Source organism: Pinus tabuliformis, chromosome 5_1 (genome assembly GCF_031772625.1).
Source record: "Pinus tabuliformis cultivar Carrire ecotype Pingquan chromosome 5_1, CPIR1, whole genome shotgun sequence".
Lineage (NCBI taxonomy): Eukaryota > Viridiplantae > Streptophyta > Pinopsida > Pinales > Pinaceae > Pinus > Pinus tabuliformis.
Window position 1 is genome coordinate 524,505,275 of NC_142305.1, and position 27,345 is coordinate 524,532,619.

The 27,345-nt window shown below is 38.0% G+C and overlaps 2 protein-coding genes across 2 annotated transcripts; both read right to left on the reverse strand.

Moving 5' to 3' along the window:
* Positions 1–5,358: 5,358 nt before the first annotated feature.
* On the reverse strand, positions 5,359–6,360 carry LOC149165816 (uncharacterized). Its single transcript, XM_089429945.1, has one exon. It carries the CDS (start codon positions 6,358–6,360, stop codon positions 5,359–5,361), a length of 1,002 nt encoding a protein of 333 aa, XP_089286071.1.
* A 15,184-nt stretch (positions 6,361–21,544) lies between these two features.
* LOC149165817 (uncharacterized) lies at positions 21,545–27,093 on the reverse strand. Its single transcript, XM_089429946.1, has 3 exons — positions 26,907–27,093; positions 25,945–26,669; positions 21,545–25,666 (listed from the first exon to the last, which is right to left on the reverse strand). Exons 1-3 carry the CDS (start codon positions 27,091–27,093, stop codon positions 21,545–21,547), a joined length of 5,034 nt encoding a protein of 1,677 aa, XP_089286072.1.
* Between the last annotated feature and the right edge of the window lie 252 nt (positions 27,094–27,345).

Sequence of the window (27,345 nt, forward strand, 5' to 3'; positions counted from 1 at the left end):
GAAGTGGAAGTGACGGAAACACATCATACAAACCTTCCACATCAGCAACAGGACTCCCAAGAATCATCCTAACCATTGATGTAACCAGCCCCTGGGTCCCTCTGAGTTTTTAAACCATTAAACCCCCGACCGCTCCCTTGATATGGACAACCATGCATCCAAGAGGCTCTAGACACTCCCACGGAATGGGTATGCATGCGTCCAGGGACTTTTCTGCCCAATGTTATGGACGTGTCTCTAGGATTTGAGCCACTTTTTTAGGCCTAGAGCCCATATCACTGCCCAAAACTCAATGACACTTTTAGAATTGCGAGATAACAACAAAATAATGATACACATACAATTAATTGAACAAGGACTTGATTGGACCCCTACTAGCCATGACATGCATTTCATCAAACATGTCAAAATTATGTAATCTATAGGTTTGAACAATAGATCTAAGCATAGGGGTCTTGTACTCATCTGAGAATCACTAAAAAGCATTGATGCCTCAACACATTAGCCGTGGTTTCATCCATTAGGCCATAGATACATTGTTCATTCATATACAAGTAAAAACATGAAGAGAGCCATACATAGCCACTGTCATAATACATGCTCATAACCAACATAATAACCACATAATTACCAAGGAAAGAATAGTCATATAATCCACATATAAACCAGTATAATAATTATGAATAACAAGGAGAAATAACCTCATATTAATGATGCAAAGGTCAACCAGTTGTGGGACTTCCATGAACCACCTGGCCATAGACATGGTAGAGCCAAATCTCTCTTTAGCAAGTCACCCCCATGCCATATTCCAAGCATGAATGTGGGATCTTATAAAATACATCAATCAAAACCATCTAGGGCTTCCAGATGCCAAACCACCTCAACCCATCAAACAGTGATTCCACCTCATGGTCGGACAACACAAAACCATCATCAGATCGGTCTCTACCCAAGCCTTTCGGGGCTCTAGAGAATTTGTTCCAACCAAGGCTTCCAGGACTAGTAACTCAGCCCGAAACTATCATCGAGCTTCTAGAGCGTTGGTCCAACTAGGGCTTACAGGACTAGTAAGTCAACCCATAAAGGGCTTCCAGAGCATTTTTCCAACCAAGGCTTCCAATACTAGTAACTCGACCCAAGCTACTACAGGGTTTCCAGAGAGTTTGTCCAAACAGGGCTTCCAGGAACTAGCAACTCAACCCAAGCTAAAGGAGACATGAGAACCAACCAGAAAAACAAAAAAAGGAACCCACAACACCATGGTTATCCATGAAATAATAAGGCTAGACAAATCCACTGTCAATCCAGGCAATCCTCCATGCCAGTGACAGATCATGACCAATAAAACACATGCATGCCAAAACTAGTGAGGAAAACATACATGCAACTTGGTACCTGCAAGCAAAACCCACTGTAGTTGTTGATCCCAATGTCCTCTCACGCTTTCCTACTCTTCCTTTGCTTTCTTGCTCCAAAATTCCAAGCATGTCGCACTCCTCCAAGAGTGCTCCAAAAAACTCTAAGTGTCCAAGAGTATGAGAGAGAGAGAATAGAGAGAGAGCTCCAAAACTGAACTAACAAAAGTTTGTGAACTGATCCTCATAAGCCTTTTATTAATGAGGCCTCTATTTTCTTCATTTTCCATTATTTTCCTTCATTTTCCTCCTCACATGCAACATGTGACCTTTCACCTCCTTTTTCTCCTAATTTCCATTATTTTTATAAACAAATGTGACAAAATGCCACTTTGCCTTTCCAAAGCTTTAGCCATTGCCTCTGACAATTTCCTGAGCCATTAATTAATCACAAGTGATCCCCATCACTATGTTTTTCCCAACGTTAAGCTTGGAATAAGTGTCCCATCAACCGTGGTTATTATTTTGCCTTCATTAACTTTTATTACATGGAATTTTCACCAGGGTTGTTACATTAGGCTTCCATTGCGACTCAAGTCATTTTGAGGTTTTTGCCCTTCTCTTATTTTTTTGATGATATAAATTATTCAGGTGGTCATCTGGTTTTCTTCACAAGGGTAGGTGGTCCCACCTACCACAATTTTGTGATAACCAAACTCTTTTTCGTCTAGCGCAATCTTGTATCTAGCTAGCCAAATCCATCAAAACATGCAATCTCTGTACATTTTCTATAATACAAAGATGTCTAACTTACAATGGAAATATTGATATCACATATGCTCACAAACAAATAAACTCAGAATAAACTCAGAAACTTACACATGTATTAGAAGTAAAATTCATATAATATGGAATTACTTCTTCAAAAATTACAAGTCATCAATATATACAATGATAAAAGAATAATCTTTGAAAAGGTCTTCCATTCTTTTCTGAAATTATGATGGAACATTTTTCAAACCAAAGGGCATAACTGTTTATTAGAATTGGCCACATGGTACCACAAACATTGTTTTATATCTGTCTTTAGGATTAATTCTAATTGCCAGAATCCACTCTTAAGATCAAATTTACTAAACACATTGGCTTTGGCAATTTTTTATAACAAATTTTCTTTATTAAGTAGAGGGTACCTAATAGGAACTACAACGTCATTCAGGGCTTTGTAGTTAATGACTAATCTCCTCTTTCCACACTTCTGCTCTGAATGCTTGTTGACATAGAAGGCTAGACATGCCCATGGGCTCTTGTAAGGTTCTATTAATTTCCTGTCTAGTAGATCCTTGATTTCTGCTTTGCAAAGTTCCTGATTGGTTGGACTCATGTGATTTTCTGAAGTCTTTTGTGCTTTAAATGTTCCTTTTTTATGAAATGAAAGTGAAACAAAATACTTTCCCCTTAACCATAATGCATCAGGGTGGTCCGTTGTATAATTTGTTTTGAGCTTATTTACAATATCAGACAAAATTGTAGAGCCATGAAGTTCTACATGCTTAACATTTTTTTGGATCTTTGAAAGATTTGTAACTGCGTCCTCTAGAGTGTTTATTTCATCAACTTTTACCCTAATAATAAACTTGTTCTTAGCATGAACTTTTACCTTTTCTCCCTGTATACTAAAAATTATCAAATTTCTTTCAATGGTAATTAACATATGTTTTTTCATGAAATCATGGCCAAGTAGCATGTCAACACCAATGTCATAATTGTATAAAATGACATACACTTCTTGAGACCCCAATAACAAAGGAAAGTCTGGTGCAACGTATGGGATTTTCATTAGTTGTTTGTTAACAACTCGAAACTCGACTTGAGTTGGCTTCCAATAGTAGGTTGGGATGGCTTTGAATCTACAGGTTTTGAACAATAGATCTAAGCGTAGGGGTCTTGTACTCATCTGAGAATCACTAAAAAGCATTGATGCCTCAACACATTAGTCGCAGTTTCATCCATTAGGGCATAGATACATTGTTCATTCATATACAAGTAAAAATATGATGAGAGCCATACATAGCCACTGTCATAATACATGCTCATAACCAACATAATAACTACATAATTACCAAGGAAACAATAGTCATATAATCTACATATAAACCAATATAATAATTATTAATAACAAGGAGAAATAACCTCATATTAATGATGCAAAGGCCAACCAGTTGTGGGACTTCCATGAACCACCCGACCATAGACATGGTACAGCCAAATCTCTCTTTAGCAAGTCACCCCCATGCCATATTCCAAGCATGAATGTGGGATCCTATAAAATACATCAATCAAAACCATCTAGGGCTTGCAGATGCAAAACCACCTCAACCCGTCAAACAATGATTCCACCTCATGGTCAGACAACACAAAACCATCATCAGATCGGTCTCTACCCAAGCCTTTTGGGGCTCTAAAGCATTTGTTCCAACCAAGGCTTCCAGGACTATTAACTCAGCCCACAACTATCATCGGGCTTCTAGAGCGTTTGTCCAACTAGGGCTTACAGGACTAGTAACTCAACCCACAAAGGGCTTCCAGAGCATTTTTCCAACCAAGGCTTCCAGTACTAGTAACTCAACCCAAGCTATTACAGGGCTTCTAGAGAGTTTGTCCAACCAGGGCTTCCAGGAACTAGTAACTTAACCCAAGCTAAAGGAGACATAAGAACCAACCAGAAAAACAAAAAAAGGAACCCACAACACCATGGTTATCCATGAAATAGCAAGGCTAGACAAATCCACTGTCAATCCAAGCAATCCTCCATGCCAGTGACAGATCATGACCAATAAAACACATGCAGGCCAAAACTAGTGAGGAAAACATACATGCAACTCGATACCTGCAAGCAAAACCCACTGTAGTTGTTGATCCCAATGTCCTCTTGCGCTTTCCTACTCTTCCTTTGCTTTCTTGCTCCAAAATTCCAAGCATGTCGCACTCCTCCAAGAGTGCTCCAAAAAACTCTAAGTGTCCAAGAGTATGAGAGAGAGAGAATAGAGAAAGAGGAGCTAACAAAAGTTTGTGAATTGATCCTCATAAGCCTTTTATTAATGAGGCCTCTATTTTCTTCATTTTCCATTATTTGCCTTCATTTTCCTCCTCACATGCAACATGTGACCTTTCACCTCCCTTTTCTCCTAATTTCCATTATTTTTAGAAACAAATGTGACAAAATGCCACTTTGCCTTTCCAAAGCTTTAGCCATTGCCTCTGACAATTTCCTCAGCCATTAATCAATCACAAGTGATCCCCATCACTATTTTTTTTCCCAACGTTAAGCTTGGAATAAGTGTCCCATCAACTGTGGTTATTATTTTTCCTTTATTAACTTTTATTACATGGAATTTTCACCAGGGTTGTTACATTAGGTTTCCATTGCGACTCAAGTCATTTTGAGGCTTTTACCCTTCTCTTATTTTTTGATGATATAAATTATTCGGGTGGTCATCTAGTTTTCTTCACAAGGGCAGGTGCTCCTACCTACCACAATTTTGTGATAACCAAACTCTTTTTCTTCTAGCGCATTCTTGTATTTGGCTAGCCAAATCCATCAAAACATGCAATCTCTGTACATTTTCTATAATACAAAGATGTCTAACTTACAATGGAAATATCGATATCACATATGCTCACAAACAAATAAACTCAGAATAAACTCAGAAACTTACACATGTATTAGAAGCAAAATTCATATAATATGGAAATACTTCTTCAAAAATTACAAGTCATCAATATATACAATGATAAAAGAATAATATTTGAAAAGGTCTTCCATTCTTTTATGAAATTATGATGGAACATTTTTCAAACCAAAGGGCATAACTGTCTATTAGAATTGGCCACATGGTACCACAAACATTGTTTTATATCTGTCTTCAGGATTAATTCTAATTTGCCAGAATCCACTCTTAAGATCAAATTTACTAAAAACATTGGCTTTGGCAATTTTTTATAACAACTTTTCTTTATTAGGCAGAGGGTACCTAATAGGAACTACAACATCATTCAGGGCTTTGTAGTTAATGACTAATCTCCTCTTTCCACACTTCTGCTCTGAATGCTTGTTGACATAGAAGGCTAGACATGCCCATGGGCTCTTGTAAGGTTCTATTAATTTCCTGTCCAGTAGATCCTTGATTTCTGCTTTGCAAAGTTCCTGCTTGGTTGGACTCATGTGATTTGCTGAAGTCTTTTGTGCTTTAAATGATCCTTCTTTATGAAATGAAAGTGAAACAAAATATTTTCCCCTTAACCATAATGCATCAGGGTGGTCTGTTGTACAATTTGTTTTCAGCTTATTTACAATATCAGACAAAATTGTAGAGCCATGAAGTTCTGCATGCTTAACATTTTTCTGGATCTTTGAAAGATCTGTAACTGCTTCCTCTAGAGTGTTTATTTCATCAACTTTTACCCTAATAGTAAACTTGTTCTTAGCAGGAACTTTTACCTTTTCTCCCTGTATACTAAAAATTATCAAATTTCTTTCAATGGTAATTGGCATATGTTTTTTCATGAAATCTTGGCCAAGCAGCATGTCAACACCAGTGTCATAATTATATAAAGTGACATACACTTCTTGAGACCCCAATAACAAAGGAAAGTCTGGTGCAACATATGGGATTTTCATTAGTTGTTTGTTAACAACTCGAAACTCCACCTGAGTTGGCTTCCAATAGTAGGCTGGGATGGCTTTGAATCTGCAACAACTACTCATGGCACCAATATCAATTTGAGCATCTAGAGTGTATTCTTTATATCCTGGTACTTTTATTTGAACAGTGATCACCATGTGATCATAAATCCCACTAATATCATGAGTTATATCATCATTTTGTTGTTTGCCATAAACTAATGGAGTATGAGTATTAGTGAAATATGGGGTAACAAACTGAGAATTTAATTCATCATGAATTTGAATTTTAGCTTGGATTCTTTCTGCTAACTGCATAATCTTTTCTTGATATTTTTTGAGCTCTTCCTTTGTACTTTTTATTTTCTCTAATAGTATTTCTACAGTATTATCTTTATTAGATGCTTCTGCTACAAGATGCCAATAATCATTACCAAATTCTTCTTCCTCTACCTTCTCTTGTAAAGGTGGATAGATGCATGCTCACAACTGATCAATTTTCTCTTGGATACGTCGTCTTGGCATGATCAAGATGGGATTAAGGGAAGCTTTCTGTCTCTGGAGTATCTAACTGTTGTTGAATATTGTTGAAAGAAAACATAAAGCAATCTGACAAATATGTACGATCATTATCACTGCTGGATTCCGAAATAGAAATTTTTCTTCTATGTCAATATTGTTGTCAGTATCATCATTATTTAAAGAAAAACATTCAAAATCTGAATGAGACTGTGAAACGAAGTCCCATTATGCTGGATTATAAGTGGATTTAAACATCTCAAAAATCTTTTTATGGATTTTCCTTCCTTTATTTGGATATTTTTTATCACAATGACCAATTTGTCCACAGAGGAAGTATTTAGTTTGCTTTGTTGGTTTAGGTCGTCTTTTAAACACAAATATTGACCTTTTTTTTGCAAGGGTTCTAGACTGATAACTTTCTCTTTGTTTTTTCTTTTCAGTGTTAGGAGCACTGACCTTGTAGTGGCACTTAGTTTTTCTGAGAACCCTTTATGGAGGAGTTCACATAGCACCCAAAATGATAGGTCTCATTGAAGGAATCACATATATTGGGACTAAAATATAGCTACTTCTTACGTGTTTTGTAGGATGCACATTCATTTTTCAAAATGGTGAGAATGTGTTGATGTAATGCAGCTAATGATAAAGTGTCAATGGAAATATGTTGAGAAGCCAAAGACTGTTGGACTAATTCTGGTATCTTGCCTAGAATAGAAGCAATATAATGCGTGTGATATGCAACATTATGGTGACCTGGAATATTGTAATACAAGCTTTGCATTGTGCAATAATAATTAGATAACAGGTCTAAGTTGCAAAGCCTTTGGCTCATAAACATTTGGGCATAGTGTTCATCACCAGAAGATATGAAACCCAAGAATTCATGAGATAATGCTAATAACATAGATTCTCTTAAGGGTTTCCCACCATAGCCTTGCATTACTAGTTAATGCCCATGTGATCTGTATAGTCACATTCTTCCAAGAAGCCTTAGTATATGCTTTTCTTTGAGAGACCCGTGCATTAATTTTTTGTAGAAGTACCAAGATCTGATCTTTGTTCAGATAGTCAAAGTTTATAAAGAAAGTATTACTTTGACTTACAAAAATTGACTCCAAATGTGCATCTTCTTTAGCTTCTGTGGAAGCCAAGTTTCGAGTCCAGATGTTAAATGGCCTTTTGTTTGGTTGAGAGCCTATATCTGAACTAGACGTTCTTGCAACTTTATTGGGAAAACTAAAAGATTATGTTCTCTTTTGTTTAGTGGTAGAAGATTTTGCATCTTCTCTTGTTAGGCTAGTCACTTTTATTTCATTTGCACAGAAATATGAAATTCTTCTTTTTAATAGATCTAACTTTTCTTTGGCCAAATCCACTCCATTTGCTATTTTCAGTAACTCATCTCCGTCTTTCTAAAAATCCTTAAGGGAAAGGCTAGTAAAGGTTTCAGATGTCTTTTGCAGAGTAAATTTAGGACCTTCTTCTCCAATTTATGAATATCTAGGGGGAGATCTAACTCTGGTTTAAGCAGTTTCAAAGCTAGATACAACTTTACTGATTACCCCTATTTGGTTATTAATGGTCCGTAATTGGTCCTCATAAACATTCTGGTGTGCATACATAGTGTCTATGCTATGATGGATGTTTATTACATGCTCTTTGACCTCAATAATGTCTCTTGCCAGATCATCAATGTTCTGAGCTACACATACTGACATATAATTATTGTAATTTTGCATTTTTATGTGCTCAATAGGCTCTGGATTTGTAGATGATCTATAATGTAAGAACTGTAAATCACTTTGAATAGTACCATTTCTGAATTTAGGAGTATTATTACTCGGTTCTAAACTTCTTTCAGGCAATTCTACTTTATTACATGTCTTTTCTCTAGGCAGGGAAATCATCTAGTGAACTTTCACAAGGAGCATGATACATTCAGGACAATCTGAATGTTGGCCTTGATGTGCAGAGGCAGATGTTGAGGGAATATACTGATATTTCTTTTTTAAGTTTTCTCTTCTTTGACAATATATACAAGCCGCGAAATTTCTACTATCATGATGATGTCTTTGGCTGCTTTCAGATATTGACAATCTTGGTGGTATATTGACAGAGTGTGGAAAGTGAGCAAACTGACTTCTGATTAATGGATTTGACTAATTTGCTGACTGAAATCTTAGACTAGTGCCTCCATCACTTATGGGAATAACTCTCAATTGTCTAGATGAGTTGGTCAATTCTGGATACTTATGGGATAAGGGTTGGTACTCATTGGACCATTCTTATGGGAGAGTTAATTCACAAAACCCAACTTGTAAAGATGTAGCATTATCAGGACCAACAATTACCCCTTATTTTAGTGCTCTTTGGTGTAATTTTTGGTTAATGGCTGGCATGGAAGATGAAACAAATTGGATACAAATAGTAGTGTGTAACTGGGCTACTTGAGTCCGTGGCGCAAAATTAAATCCATGGAACTGAATAAAAGCTTGAAGAAAATCATTTATATATGGATTTGTCAGTGAAACTTGGTATCTGGGTACAAAAGAAGACCATGCAGGACCATTATTAAGAGGGGTTTGGAATCCTCCTAATAAAGCATCACTAAATTCATTGACTCTGGTGTCAAGGACACAAGCTAGACATGAGGTGTTTAACCCTGGCCTAACTAGAAGATTGATTTTGAACTAGATTAGTCCGACCTGAATATATTTATACCCCTTAGCAAGTCCCCATTCTATATATTCTTTGTTAACTAATTATACTTGATATACTTGTTACAATAGGGATATAGGAATGTTGACCGAATAGAATCTAAACAAATTAGCTGCTCTAAACTGGAACACATGCATCTTATAGTTTTTTTCAATATCTATATCGGGTAGAGTTCAATTTGGTTGCGGTTCAAATTCTTGATCAATAACACGAGTATTATACAAAACATCTTTATTTTCTTTGTTAATATACTTAGTTAACCATGCCTACCTCTTATCATGTGCTACTTTGCAGGACTCATAAACTAAAACTTTGCCTAGCATCCATACTGCTTAAAATAAAAGATTTAATGCACCTAAAAATTGCAGAATTGTAATCTTGGGTCATGCCCTAATGCCCAAACGCCTCACCATGGCAACAACGAGACTTATCATGGCAGACACCTTCAACTTTCGCCTACAACAAGTACTCTTCCCCTTCTACCTCGAATCAACAAAGAACTAGGCTCTGATACCAATTTACCAGAGTGTGCAAATTGATTCACAAATGCAATTTATAAACACGAAAATATTGATATCACATATGCTCACAAACAGATAAACTCATAAACTCACAAATGTATTAGAAGCAAGATATATATATATATATCTGTGTGTGTGTGTGTGTGTGAAGAAAATTAAAGTGAACCACTTAATAAAGAAAATTTAATTAGATTCACATAAAATTTAAGAATTTTTTTCCTCTTATAAATAAGTTTGTCAACTATCTTAGGGAAGTAATGGAATTGAAGACCTGAGAGTGAGAATCTAGGGTTTTCTAGCGGTTGTTGTTCCTCCCCTTTGTGTTGATCATTTTGGTTGTACATTGGAGTTTGATTTGTGGCTAAATGTAGATTTTTTCAGTCTTCATGCTAGCTTTGGAGTTTTTTGCCACTGAATTAGGGTTTGTCTTGATTTTCAGCTAGCTCAGTTTGCTATCAGCTTGGCAATTCTTTTCATGTTCCATGTGTTCCTAGCTCATTGGGGTATTTCTTGTTGCTAGACTATGATATAGTGGTGTTTCTCTAGTTCTTGAGTGGTTGAGATCATTGCTTGTTCAATGGGTCTTAGAAGTAGATTTGTTTAAAAGGCGAAATCAATTCCCTCTCTTGATTTGGGAATTTTCTCCTCTGTGAAGAAGAATGTGACTATATTGAAAGAAAGAGGGTTGATTGGTAGGTTCATTGGCCCTTTCCCTAGCTATAATTATGTTTTAGAATGGGTCTCTGTTAATTGGGTAAATCATGAGCTCGTTGGTATTTTCTATCATGGAAGCAGTTATTATTCTTTTCTTTTTTAAAACAAGGAGGATAGACATCAAATATACAAATCTAGACCTTTTTTCATGGGCACTAGAGGAATGTTTCTCACCCACTGGTCTCTAGATTTCAACCCCGTGATGGAAATTTCTTCTACACCAATGTGGATCAGATTGTCATATATTCCCCTTTTTTTCTAGGGTGAAGGTATTTTCAAGGCTATAGGATATAAATTGGTTTGATTTATTTCTAGTGACATGGATAAGGAGAATAACTTCTCTTGTGCCATAATTTATGTTGAAATGGATTTTTCAAAGGGCCTTCCTAAGGTTATTTAGCTTAACTTGGACAATTGCTCCCATCTTCAGACCCTAGTTTATGAACAAGTTCCTTTAAATGTAATTTTTGTCATGAGTATGGGCACTTTGTAAAAAGTTGTCCTAAGGCTCCAACTTCTCAACTTTCTTCTAATCCTTTGTCATCTTCTCATAGTAATGATGAGAAAGGAGCATTCAAACTAGTTAGAAGGAAACACAAGAAGCAATTGACTAAGAGGCAACATGCTAGCAAGCCTGAATCTCATCAACATCCTTTCTTCAGTAGTAGATATGAAGTTTTGAAGTCTCGAGTGGTAGAAGTTATGGGTGATGAGGCCTAATTTGATCAATCATTCCTAAATCAAGTGTCTCCAAAGAATATTAATTCATTTGTTGAGGAAAAGTCTTCATCCAAGGATACTGACAAAATCCCTCTTATAGAAAATAAAGAAGAAGAAGTTGGAACGGAGGATGAGGAGGAAATTAAACCCCCTTCTTCTTCTCCTTTCTGTTTAGATGTGCTAAAAAATAATATGCATTCTTGCCCTCCTTTAACTAGAAGTAGGAAAAATCAAAACAAGAAAGCCCCAAAATCTGGTGTCAAGAACTCTCTTGCCTCCCATGGGTCTAGTGGTGGGTCGATTTCTCTCAAATCTTAGAAATGTTTTGTTCTTGCATCATCCTTTGCCAACAATTTGTAAGAATATACTCATGTTCTCAAGAAATAATAGGTGCGAGCTTTAGAAGGTCTAGCATTGGATCTTTGCCCCCCTTATTTTTTTAGGCGAACTATGGGTTTTATCTCCTTTCTTTTTAGATTCATGCAAATCTTGTCAAACCTTCATACAACCATGCTTTGATACCAAATTTGATCCAAAAAACAAAAGTGAAGGTATTACTAAACAATTTGCAAGTTAGTTTATGTCTCTTTGTGCAACACATCATAATTGCAAAAATACATAAACGAAAGTAAAATTGCAGAAAATTACAGAACAAAGAGGATGAAAACATAACATAGGCAAGACACAACTTGATAACAAAGTTCACCCATCTTGGGCTACGTCTTTGGGTCCAACTTCCAGTGGTGACAGTTTTATTAAAATGCTCAAGTGCTTAATACATCAATTTACCAACTTTAGACTGAAAAACTAACACTTCCATGTTGTTCAAAATGCTCAAAAACCTCCATTTAGGCTCTCTCGAAGCTCAAAAAGGCTTAAAAATGAGCAAAATACCCCCCTTACAACAAAGGACTATCAAACAACTCTATAAAAAGGCTTTGTTCTGCAAAAGATTCAACAATATGGTCTTGTAGCTCGACTTACTAGGTGTAGGCGTTGTTATGGTGTTGGTCATGGGTTTGAATATCTAAATGTGTCGATGGTTGTGTTGTTTATTGTTTATGTTAAATAAATAAAAATTATAACTCTCGAGCGGTTCGCGCACTAGTCATATTTGGTGATCGACCGTTGGTGGTTAGAATCAACTGTTGACCCTGCCTCCAGTCATGCAACCACCATATAACCCTCAGTGTAACACTTATCCGCGCTAGTGTGAACCATAAATTCATGCTTGTTTCGATGGATCTAGTCACGTGGAGTCCCATACAACCAAGCGCGTTACTATTTATGTCGCCTCCGCCTGTAGCGCCTGTCGTTGGTCACGTATATGCCATATAACCACGTGTCAGACTGGTCGGGCATTTTAATGCCAACCTTCAATTATTATGATAATAAATTAAAACATTCGCCCATCATTTAATAAGTCATAACGTAGCCTAGTTGGTTGGACGTTGGATTCATAGACGAGAGGTCAGTGGTTCGAATCCTGCGAAGGCCGGTTCGACCAACAAATTTTGGCACAGAAATCGAGGCCACTTAGCGGCCTATCGTAGGGCCGCATGGTGCCCTCTGATTAGGCCACCTCAATATCATATTGTCGATGTCAGCGCCATGTGCCCTTCTGTGATTGACCTGTTTACCCATCTGTACCACCAACCATCGACTACCACATTCGCATACGGATTGCCACACCAGCATTTGTACCCTGCATAGTCAACCCTGCAAGTTGACTTTTTTTATTGTTTGGCCAAAAACTTCAAAACACCATAACTTTCTCATACGATGTCAGATTGACACGATTCAAGCATTATTGGAATCATTGCGATGATATCTACGACTTGGCTCTTTCAAGATAATTTGAGCACTTTAATTTTTAAGCATTTTCTAGATCCCCTGGATCACTCTTCCCCACATAAAGCTTTTGGACCACCAAAAATTTGTTTTTGCTCAACAAGTAAGTGAGAGTACAAATCCCTCACTTTCTTGATCTCTATCCATTGTGCTTTACTTGGATTGTTACCTTTGAGCCCCACACGAAGATACTCCACGTTGCCTCTGTGTGAAGTTCTTATTTTCCTATAAAGAATGGTATCTTCTTGCAGTTCATCTAAGTATTTAGGAGAAAAATATTATATAGATGGAATCTGAACATTCTCTTCTTGATCAATAATCATAGGAGGCTCATACAACCTCAAGTTTTCCACATTCACAACAGAATAAATTTTCATGTAAGGTGGAAAATCTAGTTGGAAAGCATTATTACCAATCTTTTCCACAATCTTGAAAGGACCATACCTGATTGGTTTTAACTTTTTACCTTCACCTTGTAGTCTTTCCTTGTTGATATACGACCATACTTGATCTCCCACTTGAAAATCACAATCAACTCGTTTCTTATCATGCCTAGCTTTGTACTTGGCATGACTCTTTTCCAACTGTCCCTGTATTGTTTGATGCACCAATTAGATTTGTTCAATGAATCGCTTGGCTTTATCCACATCACTATGTCCATCCACTGCAATATCCTTGCCAAATATAAAGTCCAAAGGAGACTTTGGTAAATATCCAAAACATGCTTCAAATGGAGATGTCTAAGTTGATGAATGCTTGGTACGAGTGTAGCCATGCTGGATATAATGCAAATGTTCATCCCAAAGTTTATGATGCTTACCACAATATCCACATAGTAGATGCACTAATGTCTTGTTCACTACCTATGTTTGACCATCGATTTGTGGATGAAATGTTGTGCTCTTTTTCAATTTTGTGTCCATGAGTTCCCACAAACTTTACCAAAACTTCCCAATAAATCGAGAATCTCGATAAGATATAATAGAAGTGGGTAACCCAAAGTGAAACCATGCATTTTGAAAGAACATTTGTGTAGTTTGTTCATCTGTTACCTATTTCTTACAAAGTATCAAAACACACATTTTGCTTAATCGATCCACCACAACATATAAATAATCATGACCTTTTCTAGACATAGGTAATCCTCCTACAAAATCCATAGAAATCCTTTCCCAAGGACGAGAAGGAATAGGAAGTGGAGTATACAAACCCAATTTCCTGATACTTGGCTTACTAGTAGCACACATAAAACATCCTCTTACATATCTTGACACAGTTTCATTCTTACGATGCCAATAATAATACCTCTGCAGTTGAGCAATTGTTTTGCCTACACCAAAGTGACCAACAATAAGAGAAGTGCGGGCTTCTTTTATGACATTAACTCTTTCACCTTGTGGAACACACAACTTGCCAAGATTATATAATAGCTTGTTATGAACATGATAATCCAACTCTTCAACATGATTGCCTTGACATAAAGTTGCATATACATCTTTAAAGTCTTCATCTTGAGCATATTGTTCAATATAAATTTCATGCATGACTGAATTATGCTTAAGAATGACAGATGCATTGACTCTAGGTATGAATAACATATGTACAACTTTATTATAAATCCCTTTCTTATACCTGATGACCAAATGAAATTGTTGTAAAAATCTCATCCACCTAAAATGCCTTGCTTGCTGTAACTTAGTTTGCGATTGAAGATATTGAAAAAGTTGACAGTCAGTATGAATAATTATTTCTTTACCCATCAAATAGTGTTTCCATTCCTTCACACTTTGAACTAGAGCATACAACTCCTTATCATAGGTCGGATAGTTAATTATTGCATTAGAAAAAGTCTCATAATGATAACATATTGGCTTACCATGTTGCATCAACACTACTCCCATAGCATATTCACTTGCATCAGCCTGAATTTCAAATGGTTGTTTGAGATTTGGAAGTGTTAGAACCAGTGTTGTATTGATTCTCTCTTTTAATGCATCAAAGGATTTCTATTGTTTGCCTCCCCACTGAAAGACTTGTTTCACACTTGTCAAAGCATGTAATGGTGCTGCAATAGATGAGAAGTTAGCAATAAAATTTCTCCAGTATTGTGATGCTCCAAAAAAACTTCTAACTTTTGTTACATTATTAGGCTTAGGCCACTTTACAATAACTTCTACTTTGGAGGGATCTATTCTCAATTCAACAACCCCTATAATATGACCTAAGTACACTAAAGATGTTTTGCCAAATTCACATTTGGACATTTTCAAATACAATTTTTCTTTTTTCAAAACATATAGCACTTGCTTTACATGCTCTTCTCGAATCTTATTGAAAATCAAAATATCATCTAAGTAGACTATGACAAAATCATCAAGAAATGGACACAATACATCATTCATCACCCTCATGAAAGTAGCAGGTACATTACAAAGCCCAAAAGGCATTACTAACTATTCAAACAAACCTTGTTTTGTCTTAAAAGCAATCTTCCAAATATCACCTTCAACAATCCTTATCTGGTGATAACCACTTCTGAAGTCTAACTTAGTAAAATAAATAAAATCCTTTAACTGATCTAGCAAATCATTAATATGAGGAAGAGGATAATGATTCTTTAACGTGATCTTGTTCAAAGCTCGAAAATCCACACACATGCACCATGTACCATCCTTCTTTGGAACCAAAACAATAGGAGACCCACAAGTAGATGTACTAGATATGATGACCCATTTGTCAAGCAACTCTTGGATTTGTCTTTTGATCTTTGCATTCTCCAAGATTGAAATTTTGTACATTCCAATATTCATAAGTGGAGCATCATGTTGCAACTAAATCTCATGTTGGATTCCTCTTTTTGGAGGTAACCCTTCAGGTTCCTAAAACATCTTGCCATAAGTATTAACAACATCGACCAAATCATACTTAAGTTTAGAATCACATCCAGAGAAAGCTTTAGATTCAGAAGTATCTTTAGCTTTAATCGTCAACAATACAAAGTTCTTACTAGCATTTACCATCCTCTTCATTTGACCTGTGCTGAAAAGAGATAAATTCATTTTCTTGTGATGTGCTCTTACAATATATTTTGTATCACCTTTGAAAACACGATACTTGTTCTCATGATATTTACCATCCCCTTCATTTGACCCATGCTGACAAGAGATAAATTCATTTTCTTGCAACGTGCTCTTACAATATATCTTGTCTCACCTTTGAAAAGTTGATACTTATTCTCATGATGATAGAATATATCCTTTTGATAATATAAATATGGACTCCCTAAGAAAATCCCACATATGTCAAGTGGTACAACATCAAGCTCAACCTCATTAATAAAATTAGCAGTAATTGCAAATTTAAGTTTACATTTTCTTGTTACTTTCAATTTAGCATTTTCACATACCCATCCCAAAGGGTATGGCTTTGCATGAGGTGTTGTTTCAAATTATGTTTCTTGACAATATCTTTAGAAATAATATTGACCTGAGCTCCACTATCAAATAGTGTATCAACATTAATATGCTTTATAACCACTCTAATATGGAAAATCTCATTCCTTTCTTTATCATTTTGAGAATTAGAAGATTTTTTAGAAGAACTAGTACTTGCGGTAGTAGATATACCTTTCATTCCCATGGCTGTGATCTTGGTTTCATCACCTGAATCAAATCCCAAATCTTGTTGCCTTGTAGCAACAATATTTTCTTTCCCCTTATTGTTGAACTTCTTTGGGCTCAATTCGGGATGTAATTTCCAACAATGGTCTTCATCATGACCTTCTTTTGAACAATGCTTGCAAGTCATTTTCATTTCCTCCTTATTAACAATAAATGTCTTTTTTTTTTATTATTTATTTTATTTATTTATTTTTATTTTTTATTTTTTTTGTTTTCATTTTCCTTTCCCCTTTGACTTATCAACATATGGCTTAGATGGTTTCTTTGAGAAATCTTGTCGCACACTTACATTCTTACCTCGATTTTCCAGATGTAGTAGATATACCTTTCATTCCCATGGTTGTGATCTTGGTTTCATCACTTGAATCAAATCTGAAATATTGTTGCCTTGTAGCAATAGTCTTTTGTTTTCCCTTATTGTTGAACTTCTTTGGGCTCAATTCAGGATGTAATTTCCAACAATGGTCTTCATCACGAACTTCTTTTGAACAATGCTTGCAAGTCATTTTCCTTTCCTCCTTAACAGTAGATGTCTTTTTATGTTTTCATTTGCCTTTCCCCTTTGACTTATCAACAAATGGCTTAGATGGTTTCTTTGAGAAATCTTGTCACACACTTACATTCTTACCTCGATTTTCTAGATGTGTAGCTTGCACACATACTTCATCTAACTTAGTTGGATTAAACATAAGAATAGTATGTCTAAGATAACTATATAAACCACCAATATATTTCATAAGTGTCTCTTCTATATCCAGAGGGATACCCAGAATTAAAGCTTGCTTATGAAATTCTTGAGTATAGCTTTGGACACTTTGTCCTTTAGCTTCTCTAAGGTTTTTCCATCTCATAAATGCTTGTTTCTTGTATGCCAATGGATAAAATTGTTTTCTTAATGTTCCAATAAAATCATTCTAAGAAGAGATAATCTTACCACTTTTCTTAAGATCTTCTTGAGTTTTGGCCTCACACCATACGAGAGTTGTACCTCCCAGATGAAGAGAAGCAAGTTGGATTTTAGTGACATCATCATTAATGTTTTGTATCTTGCAATAAACTTCAATTTGACGAACCCAATTATCTAACTTTTTAGGATTTAGTTATCCATCATACATCAACAATTCAAACTTTACATCAAGTTTAAGTAAAGGAGACATAACATGTCCTTTTGGTGATGTTGGAGGAATAATAGGAGTTGAAGGATAAGATGGTTAAGAAGGAGGCGAAGGAGGTGGAGGAGGAGGAGGCCTACTTCCACCACCATATCCATCTTCCAGTGGACCATTCTCGCCACATTTTTCATGCTTCAGTTGATAAGAACTTTCTCCTTGTATCTGTGTCGTATGCTCACCATACAACACATTCACCATCTCAGTCATATCATAAAAAGCTTTTCAAAATTCTCTGTTCGCCTTAGAAAGAATCTCTTATCCTTCTTCATGTGCCATGGCCCATAGAGAAGGTGGTCTTCTTGAGCCATTTTTTCAGATTGAATTCTTCATTTGGTCCTATTCACTAGTAAAAAATGAGAAATTAGTGACTATGTGACTAAAAAAGTTAGTCACTGCAACTTTTCCAGGTGAAATACTACAAAAAATGAGCAATCTTAAGTGACTCAACTAAAAACGACTAACATAAACGACTAATTTAGTCCCAGGTTAAAATATACGACTAACTAATAAGTAATACAACTAAAAATGACTAATGTTAATGACTATTTTAGTCTAGGAACAAAAATATGACTACCTAACAAGTACTACAATAATATGAATCAATCGTTTATGCTAGTCACTTTAATTGTGTCACTTTAACAAACCTTCTGTATACACCAGGTGTTTATGTTAGTTAGTGCACCTAATCCCCTAATCCTTAATCCCTTAAATCCTAAATACCCCAATCCCTAGAAACCCTAAGCCCTTAACTCCTCACCACTAAAGCACTTATCCCCTAAGCCCTAAACCCCCTAACCTTAAATGACCTAACCTCTAAACTCCTTAACACCTAAATAATTAACCCTTGACCACTTAGTTGTAAACCCTAACCTCTACACCCTAAAATCCTTAACCACAACCCTTAAAACCTTAAACCCTTAAAACCTTAAACCCTTAACCCTATCTCATAAGCCCTTAACTTTAAAACACCTAAAAAAACATTTTTAGATTTTCCATCCCATCCACTCGGGTTCAAGTCCCTGAAGACAGAGCCTGTCATAGTAAGGCTAGAAGGATAGGCATCATGTTAGACTCTAGGATCTCGACTCCAGTTTCAGTGGTCTCTAGACGTCTCGATCCCAAGCTGAATTATGAGTTCCTGATATATGTGGCTTGCAGGCTGTTTCATATATTTGGGGAGATTGCTAGTTCCCCATCAAAATTTTGTCAATGAGAAAAAAATACTATATTGATGACACATCACTCAAAAATTTATAGTGGATTACCATAATGTCAAAGATCTTATATGTCCACAAAAAGGACACATATCAGTCGTATAAAGCTTTCAAATAACTTTTTTGAAGCAAATCAGTAATAGTGGGCCTATTTCATTTGCTAGTCACTAATAGCGCACCTATATCCCAAAACCTCATAGCAAATCATAACAAACATTTCTTACTTGACCTAGTCACTAATGGATTACCATAATGTCAAAGATCTTATGTGTCCATGAAAAGGACACATATCAGTCATATAAAGCTTTCAAATAAAAAATCACAGTTAATCACTAATAGTGGGCCTATTTCATTTTCTAGTCACTAATAATACACCTATATCCCAAAAACCTCATAGAAAATCATAGCAAACATTTCTCACTGACCTAGTCACTAATATTGGTGCTAGCCAAAAAAAACCTCTCATGGCTCTTTATGCAATCCTTCCCTAGTTCAAGTTTTTGTTCATGGTCCATTAGCTGAGAAGAAGAAGAAACAAGTAGTTGCTTGAGAATTTTGGCAAGCAAAAATCTGTGAGTGCATCCAAGTTTTTTGTTTACAATGAATAACAATTGTTGTGGGCTTTACTAGCATGATATTATTCGATAGCTGGGGTTTATTTTGTTATTATTCAGCAATCCCCCTCTTAAAAGGTTTTATCTTAATTCGGTCCAAGATTAGGTTTTTGCTTAGTCAGGGAAACTACACTGGTGTTAATTTTTATTTTTCCTTTTTCTTCTCATTGGTAGTCGATGCTCTTCTCTCCACCGAGTGAATGTTGGCTTGCACCCTTAGCTTCTCTCCTTTCCTTCCTACTAGTTAATGGATCTTGAATGCGCCCAAGTAAATTCTGATTCCATTTATTTTGAATCTCTCAAATTTCATTTTTATTTTGTTGTGTGGAGTTTCCTTATGATTTTTAATTTCTTCAGTTTCTTTATGACATGTTGATTTCCTTGCGCTAGGATACTCAACTAGGCATTCATTTTCAGAGTCAATTTTATATTCATCTTCCTTCATTTTCACCCTCTTTTCAAATTATTTATAGAGTTTGGAAGGATGAGGTTAATCACTTGACCCTATTTTTGCAAATTTGTTGTCATAGATCCTAAATAATTTTTTTTCCTTGTAGCTAACTCTTCTAATTTCTAGCAGGATGAGAAGTTTGGTGGAGAGACTATAACCAGGTGAGGGTTTGTCCTCCATACTGGTAAATTCAACAAAAATCCCTCGCCTTTTCTAGTATTTAACTACATATTCAAATTTAACTCTTCTTTATTGCTATCTAGAGGACTCTCTAGTCGGTTCTACCAATAATTTCCTATGTCATGTCTTCAATCTTGGTCCCGTTGCACATATGGTGTTAAAAACTCATGGGCGAGGTAAAATGTGGAATGCTCTTTTACTGTTTTGGGTTCTTTGTCAATGTGAATCCTTCTTGTTTCGTTTCGAAGATATCTCTGTTCCCAAGTCTAATCAATTGATTTTAACAATGTTACAGGTGAAACATGGTCTCTTATTCCTTCTAGGTCGTTCACATGTGATTATAAAAACTATGTTATACTATTTCTAGTAAGTTATTACAATTTAGCATTCAATTTTTGGTTGTTTGACAAGTTCCTCGCAGGGATTCTTTGGCCCTTATTTCATAAATCTGCATACATCTACTACAATTTCCCTTTTTATGGTTCTAGTTCGATCTCTCACTTTGTTGCGGACCTTCTCCTCACTTTTAGGTTAGGCGTGTCGTAATTAATTCCAGGTTGAGGGGGCAACCAGATGAACATCCTTTGTTTCTTTTACTTGAGATGCGTTTTATTTCGTTCATGGTTAATCATGGGAACTACCCACTTGTAACTTCGAGTTCCATTATGTCCACCCTTGGGGTGAATAAGTGTGTACCTACAATCGCTTTTGACTCTATAACAATCAATTTAGTTTAATATTACTCTATCAATGTTTCTTTTGGACCATTTATTTCTTTATCCAATGTATGGATTTTTCAATAGGACTTTACATAAAAATACTTGCTTACTTTGTACCTGCTTAGTTATTTATATACTTGGACTCCTCTTGGATATGTTATGAGCAATTTTTTTCTAATAGTTTTTATTTTTATTTTTAACAGGAACGGTTATGGTGCTTTATATTAATCTTAGGCCAAATGCCAAATTCTGATTACACTTTGGGCTTCTTTGTCCTGCTGCATTTCTTTGCTGAAAATGAAGCTGCAGCTTACAGTTTTCTTCCTACGATAGACCCCTACTGAAATGCTTTCAGCAATTTTCCCCCACTTGAAAATACAAACAAATTGGTTTAGGAGCAGGCAGTAAATCATGACAGCAGATTAATTACGGAATGGGCTCCCATGATTCTTCATCCTCTTTCTTTTTGGTCCCAGCAGAAAGAAGGACAGCTTTATTGGCTTCGATGTCCGCCTTTTTATTGTGGATTCTTAGCACGTGGTAGTATTTCAGATCCTGAAAGCTTTTTTCCATATCTTTGGTCCTGGTGATCAGCCTTGCAAGGTTGAGGTCCTGTACAGGGGTGTTGGAAATCATTGCATTTATAATGACTTGTGAATCACCTATGACGATTTCTTCCTTTACGTCCAGATCTTTGAGGATCTTGAGACCTTGGAATAGGGCCAAGGCTTCAGCTTGGATGTTGGTAGTGTAATCTAGTCCCCAGGCGTAGGAGTGAATTTTTTCCCCGGATTGGTTTAGGACAATGCCTCCTGCACCTGCTTTGCCCGGATTTCCCTTAGCAGCTCCGTCAAAGAAAAAGAAGTGTCTTGCTTGCGATTTTAGCCACTCTTGCAAGTCATTCTCAGATTTTCTTATTTGCCATTCTTTGAGGATGGGGATTTTTTTGTCTGCTGGCTGAAATGGTAGTTCAAGCTGTGATCCCCATGCTATGTCCTGCTGTCTGAGGTTGCTGTCATCTTTTATATCCATTAGGCATTCCTTTATATGGCTTTTTATCTTGGCTTCCAGGGCTTTGTGATTCTGCTTTGTGTCTCTAAAGATTCTTTTGTTTCGCTCTATCCACAGCTGCCAACAAATGATTTTTGGGAGGACAGCCCATGTTGCTTTGATAATCAGATTTTTGGGGGGAGGACCTGGGAATCTGTTTGACCAATCAGCGAAAAGATCGTAAGAGGAGCCAGGGACAGCGAAATTTGGATCTAACTCATGAGTGAATTGGGACCAAATTTGCCTGGAGAAATTACATTCAAGCAGCAGGTGATTTACAGTCTCAACGCTTTCATTACACAGTGGGCACATGGAAGGACCGTAGAAGCCTTTTTTCTGCAGATTGTCATACGTTAGTATTTTCCCATGACAGAATGCCCAGGCAAAGAAATCGACCTTGGGCCATGAGGGCTGACGCCAAACGCTTTGCCACGGGGCTGGATTCTGAGGGACGTGGGGTTTCTCAATCAGTTTGGCGTACCCCTGAGCAACTGCATAGCCTTTGGTGTTTGATCCCCAGCCCATCTCGTCTCTCTTCTTCAAATGCGTGGGAGCCAGTCCTTGGAGGGCGTCTAACAGCGTGCTCCACTCAGCTTTCAGGTTGTCCGGCACATTTAATTGCTTCCAGCCTGCCCAAATCAGATTGCTCCAGCAAGAAATATCCCACAGAGATTTCATTCCTTCTCTGTCCATCCAACAGCGCAGCGAGTTAATGGAGGCTCTGGCTTCAATTGGCTCTTTATTCATGATTCTGTCAGACCAGATATTGATTTTTTTACCATTGCCTGGAATCCAGAAGGAGTGGTCGATGATTAGAGATGCGGCTCTGTCATAAATTTTGAGAAAAGTCGAGTTAGTCAGGCGGATCACATTTTTTAGGCATCTTAGTCTTGGTCCTCTGAAGTATTTTTTCCAGATCACCTTTTGAGCCCAGCCAGGATTAGGGGCGATGATCCTCCACACTATTTTTGCAGCCATTGCTACATTTTGTTGACGAAGGTTCTTAAAATTTAGGCCACCTTCCCATAGAGGCTTGGATATGGTATCCCAGCTGACAAGAGGAATTTTTTTTTCATTTTGCTTCCCTCCTTTCCAAAAAAATCTCCTTATGTATTCCTCCATTTTGTTTAAGATAGATGCCGGAGCGAGAAGACCTGCAAACTGGAATAAGGGCAAGCTGTTAAGAACTGATTTGATTAGAACTGTTTTTCCTGCGACATTCAGCCAGGAGTAACCCCAGGCTTGGATCTTTGCCTTGAACTTTTCTAACTGAGGAAGCCAATCTTTGCTGGTAGATCTTTTTTGAGATATTGGAAGTCCCAGGTATTTGAAGGTTGACCAGGTGGAGGAAGCTTCGAAACCCAAACATCTAGATATGGCAGATAGCAGCCTAGGCGAAGTGTTCCAACTGAAAATATGGCATTTGCTTTTGTTGACCACACTGCCTGAAGCTTCACTGAATTCGTCCAACACCTCTTTAAACTTTGTGGCAGAAGGAACAGAGGCAGGACCTAGCAACAATGTGTCATCTGCAAATAAAGCATGATTGATATTTTTGATTCCTCTAGCAATGCAGAGTCCATTGATCTCTTGGTCCTGTAGCTTTTTATCAAGCAGGAAGCTGAGGGCTGAGGCCTGTATGACAAAGAGCAGGGGGGATAGAGGGCACCCCTGCCTGAGTCCTCTCGTGGCCTTAAAGAAGTCAGTGGCTCTTCCGTTAACAAGGGGAGCTATCCATGGCTCCGAAATGCAAGCCCGTATCCAATTGATGAAATTTGCACCAAAACCTATCTTACACATGACATTCAATAGAAAGCTATGATTGAATCGATCAAAAGCATTTGCTAAATCAAGTTTGATCACCATACCTTGTTCTTTACGGAGTTGGCTCGAATGAATTGCTTCCTGGACCAGAAGAAAGTTGTCCACGATCTGCCTCCCATGGATGAAACCTCCTTGATTCTCTGGGATTATTTTGGGAAGGATAAACTTCAATCTATTTGCAATTACTTTGGTGATCAGCTTGTACCCTGTATTGCATAGAGAGATTGGGCGGAATCTGTTGAAGCTGTTGGCCCCTTTTTCTTTGGGTATGAGTGCTAAAAAAGCAGAGTTTGTACTGCCTCCGATTTTCTGAATGTTTTGGGATTTTTGGACCATTTTGAGAAGATCTTTTTCAATAATTGGCCAGCACGCTTGAAGGAATCTAGCTGAGAAACCATCCGGTCCTGGGGCCTTGTCCGGATCCATGTCGAAGAGCGCCTTTTTCACCTTCTCTTTTGTGACTTTGGTCTCCAACGATTCATTGATTCGCTGAGAAATTACAGAGGGTATATTATGCAATATCTCCGGAGAATGATTTGGGTCCTTGTCTTCACTATATAAGATCTGGAAGTGAGTGAACGCAACTCTCTTTATGTGCTCGAAATCCTTGTGGATATCTCCCTCCTCTTTAATTTCTGAGATAGTATTGAAACATTTCCTTGCCTGGGCTTGCTTATGAAAATAGGCAGTGTTCCTATCCCCTGCTTTGAGCCAGAGATTCCGAGATTTCAATCTCCAATACTCTTCTTCAGCTAAACAGGCCTTGTGGTATTGTTGTTGTAGATGGGTTTCTTTTTCTACTGAGTCCTTAGTAAGTACTGCGTTTTCCATATCAGTTTGGTGAGAAATAAGAGCAGCTTTAATGGATTTCCTTGTTGTGGTTGGGCTGGGCAGCGTTTTGGCCCATCTTTTTAGGACTCTTTTCATTCTTCTGAGTTTTTCCTCCCAAATGTAGAATGGCGATCCATTGACCGGATGATTCCAACATTCTTTGACTATTTGCATGAAATCATTCTCCTTTACCCAAAGAGGACTGAACCTAAATGGGATGGGGCCCAGATCATGATGAGCTAACAATTCTAACATAATGGGCTTATGGTCAGAGGTGTTGTTAGCAAGGATATTCATTCTAGGCTCTAATCCTAGCAGCAGGAAAGAGCTTTGAATTATAAATCTATCTAGCCTGGCGGCAATGTGGCCCGGGCCCAATCTTTTATTAGTCCAAGAGTACTTACCTGAGGAGGGTTTAATGTCCAGCATATCCCAGTCTTGCACTATATCCTCGACCCATTCTCTAGCCGGATCTCTGACTATGCTGCCTCCCCTTTTCTCTGAAGGATGAAGGGTGAGGTTGAAATCACCAGCAACTATTATGTTCTCCAAGTCTGTCTGATCTGCTTGTAGTCTTAGAGAGTCCCAGCATACTTTTTTTTCCCCAACATTGACTGGAGAATAAACGTTGAAGAGGCAGAACGTTAGCTTAGTGTCCAGGTTCTGCATTTTTAGCATCAACCAATGGGTTTCCCTGGTCTCTAATAGAACAGTAAACTTGTTGGGGTTCCAGAGGGTACCTATTCCTCCTGAGGCACCCCGGGCGGAGATTGCTCTTGCTTCACTTTTATTCCAAACTCTCTTGCTTGTTTGGAGGAAGACTATGTCTTCCAGTTTTGTCTCCTGGACGAGAAGTAGATCTGGGGTTTCTGTCCTAATTAGACTTCTGATGGCTTCTTCTTTCATTTTACTCCCCATCCCTCTGCAGTTCCAGGAGATGACCTTCATTATTTATATTTCAGATGAGCTCCCTTGGAGCCTTGGGGCGGGTTTTTCAATATCTTTGGCTTTGAAGCTAGCATTTTTTCCATGGTTGGCTGGCTTCCCTGGAGTTTTTCTTTGTAAGTCTCCTGTTCCCTTTTTTCTCTATCTGTTTTCTGGCTTCTTGTTGATCTTCTTACCGGGGTGTGGGATTCTCCTATTTCTCCTTCCTCTTCTGATTCCTCCATTTGCTGCTCTTCTTCTTCTTCTTCCGTGATCATGCCTTTTGGGCTTGGTCTTTTGGGAAAGGCCGGAGGATCTTCTTCCTCGTCCTCTTGGGCTGTGGCTTTGAGGTTTTCCACTTCTCTGGGGGAAGCTGGGGTTGAGCTTTTCCTTGAGGATTCTGGCTTTTGGATCTCTACCTCTGGAGTGCCTTCTATCGGTTGGCTTAAGAGGATGAATTTGTTTTCTTGCACCTTTTTGATAGGAGGCTTTTGGACATTACCTTGAAAGTTTCCTTTGCCTGATGGTCCACCCTGTTTCTGTCCCCTATGATTGGCTCTGGCTCTTTTTACTTGATTCCATCCCTCTTCGTTTCCTTTCTCTGCCTCTGGGTTAGTCGGGCAGTTTCTAGCGAAGTGCCCGTACACATGACATTTCCTGCATTTGAATGGCAGCTGTTCATAATCCAAGATCTGAACATGGGACCAGCTGCCTACTCTGAGTTTGATTGCTTCTGGTAGACCTTCCTCTAGATCTACCTCCACACAGATCCTGGCACAGTCGTACTGATCCTTGTTGTTTGCCCGGTCTATGAATTTCCCTAGGGAGTTGCCGATGTGTTTCAGAGATTCCCAGTTCCAACAGTGAACCGGCAGATTTGGTAGACGAACCCATACTGGGACAGCCTTGGGGACATCCACCGCTGGGTCAAAATCCGGGGTCCATTTGTTCAGATAGAGACCCTGAGGACCCATGAAATACGGTCCATTTCGAAAGATCAGGTCTTTGTCTTCTTTGGAGGTAAATTCAAAAAGAAAAAACCCTCTTCCTAGAAAATAAGAGGTAACACTTTGGCTGATCAGAGGCGCCCAGTTCCTGTTCACCCATTGCTCTGTAGTTTTTGGGGAGGGCCAAAGTCATGTGAATTGGCCAATAAGACCCCGATCCGCCAATGACAAAGCAACTTGCATGGGAGTCTCCGGAGGCAAGGAGATCTCTGGAATTTCATCTAGCTTCTTGACGAATTTAGAGGCATCGATTCTCTTTTTCGGAGGTAGACCTGCCAGAAGGTGATTGAATGCGTCTTCAGCAGGACTGGAGGGCGGATCCTGGCCCTGAGCCTCCATCAGGTTTGATGCCGGCCGCCACACGGGCAGCACAACACAGGACGCACTTCAGCCAGAAGCGGAGCTGAAAGCTTAAGATCCGATCAGGTTGGATCAAGCAGGCCCGCGGGACGCAGGAGCGGCGAGCAACAGGGCCTCAGGCTTTGGGCCCGCAGGGGGAGGGGCTCGAGAGGAGCCGAAGCTCGCAGAAGGCCAGGTCAAGGGCGTCCAGCGCTCGCGTTCCAATCCATCAATTTTTTTCTACTAGTTTTT

Coding starts and splice junctions, on each gene's coding strand:
- LOC149165816 (XM_089429945.1), bottom strand. CDS start 6,360: ATGCAGTTAGCAGAAAGAATCCAAGCTAAAATTCAAATTCATGATGAA.
- LOC149165817 (XM_089429946.1), bottom strand. CDS start 27,093: ATGGAGGCTCAGGGCCAGGATCCGCCCTCCAGTCCTGCTGAAGACGCA. Junction 26,670..26,906: donor TTTGTCATTGGCGGATCGGG/GTCTTATTGGCC, acceptor ATTTTGACCCAG/CGGTGGATGTCCCCAAGGCT. Junction 25,667..25,944: donor TAGGAGAATCCCACACCCCG/GTAAGAAGATCA, acceptor CTTCTCGTCCAG/GAGACAAAACTGGAAGACAT.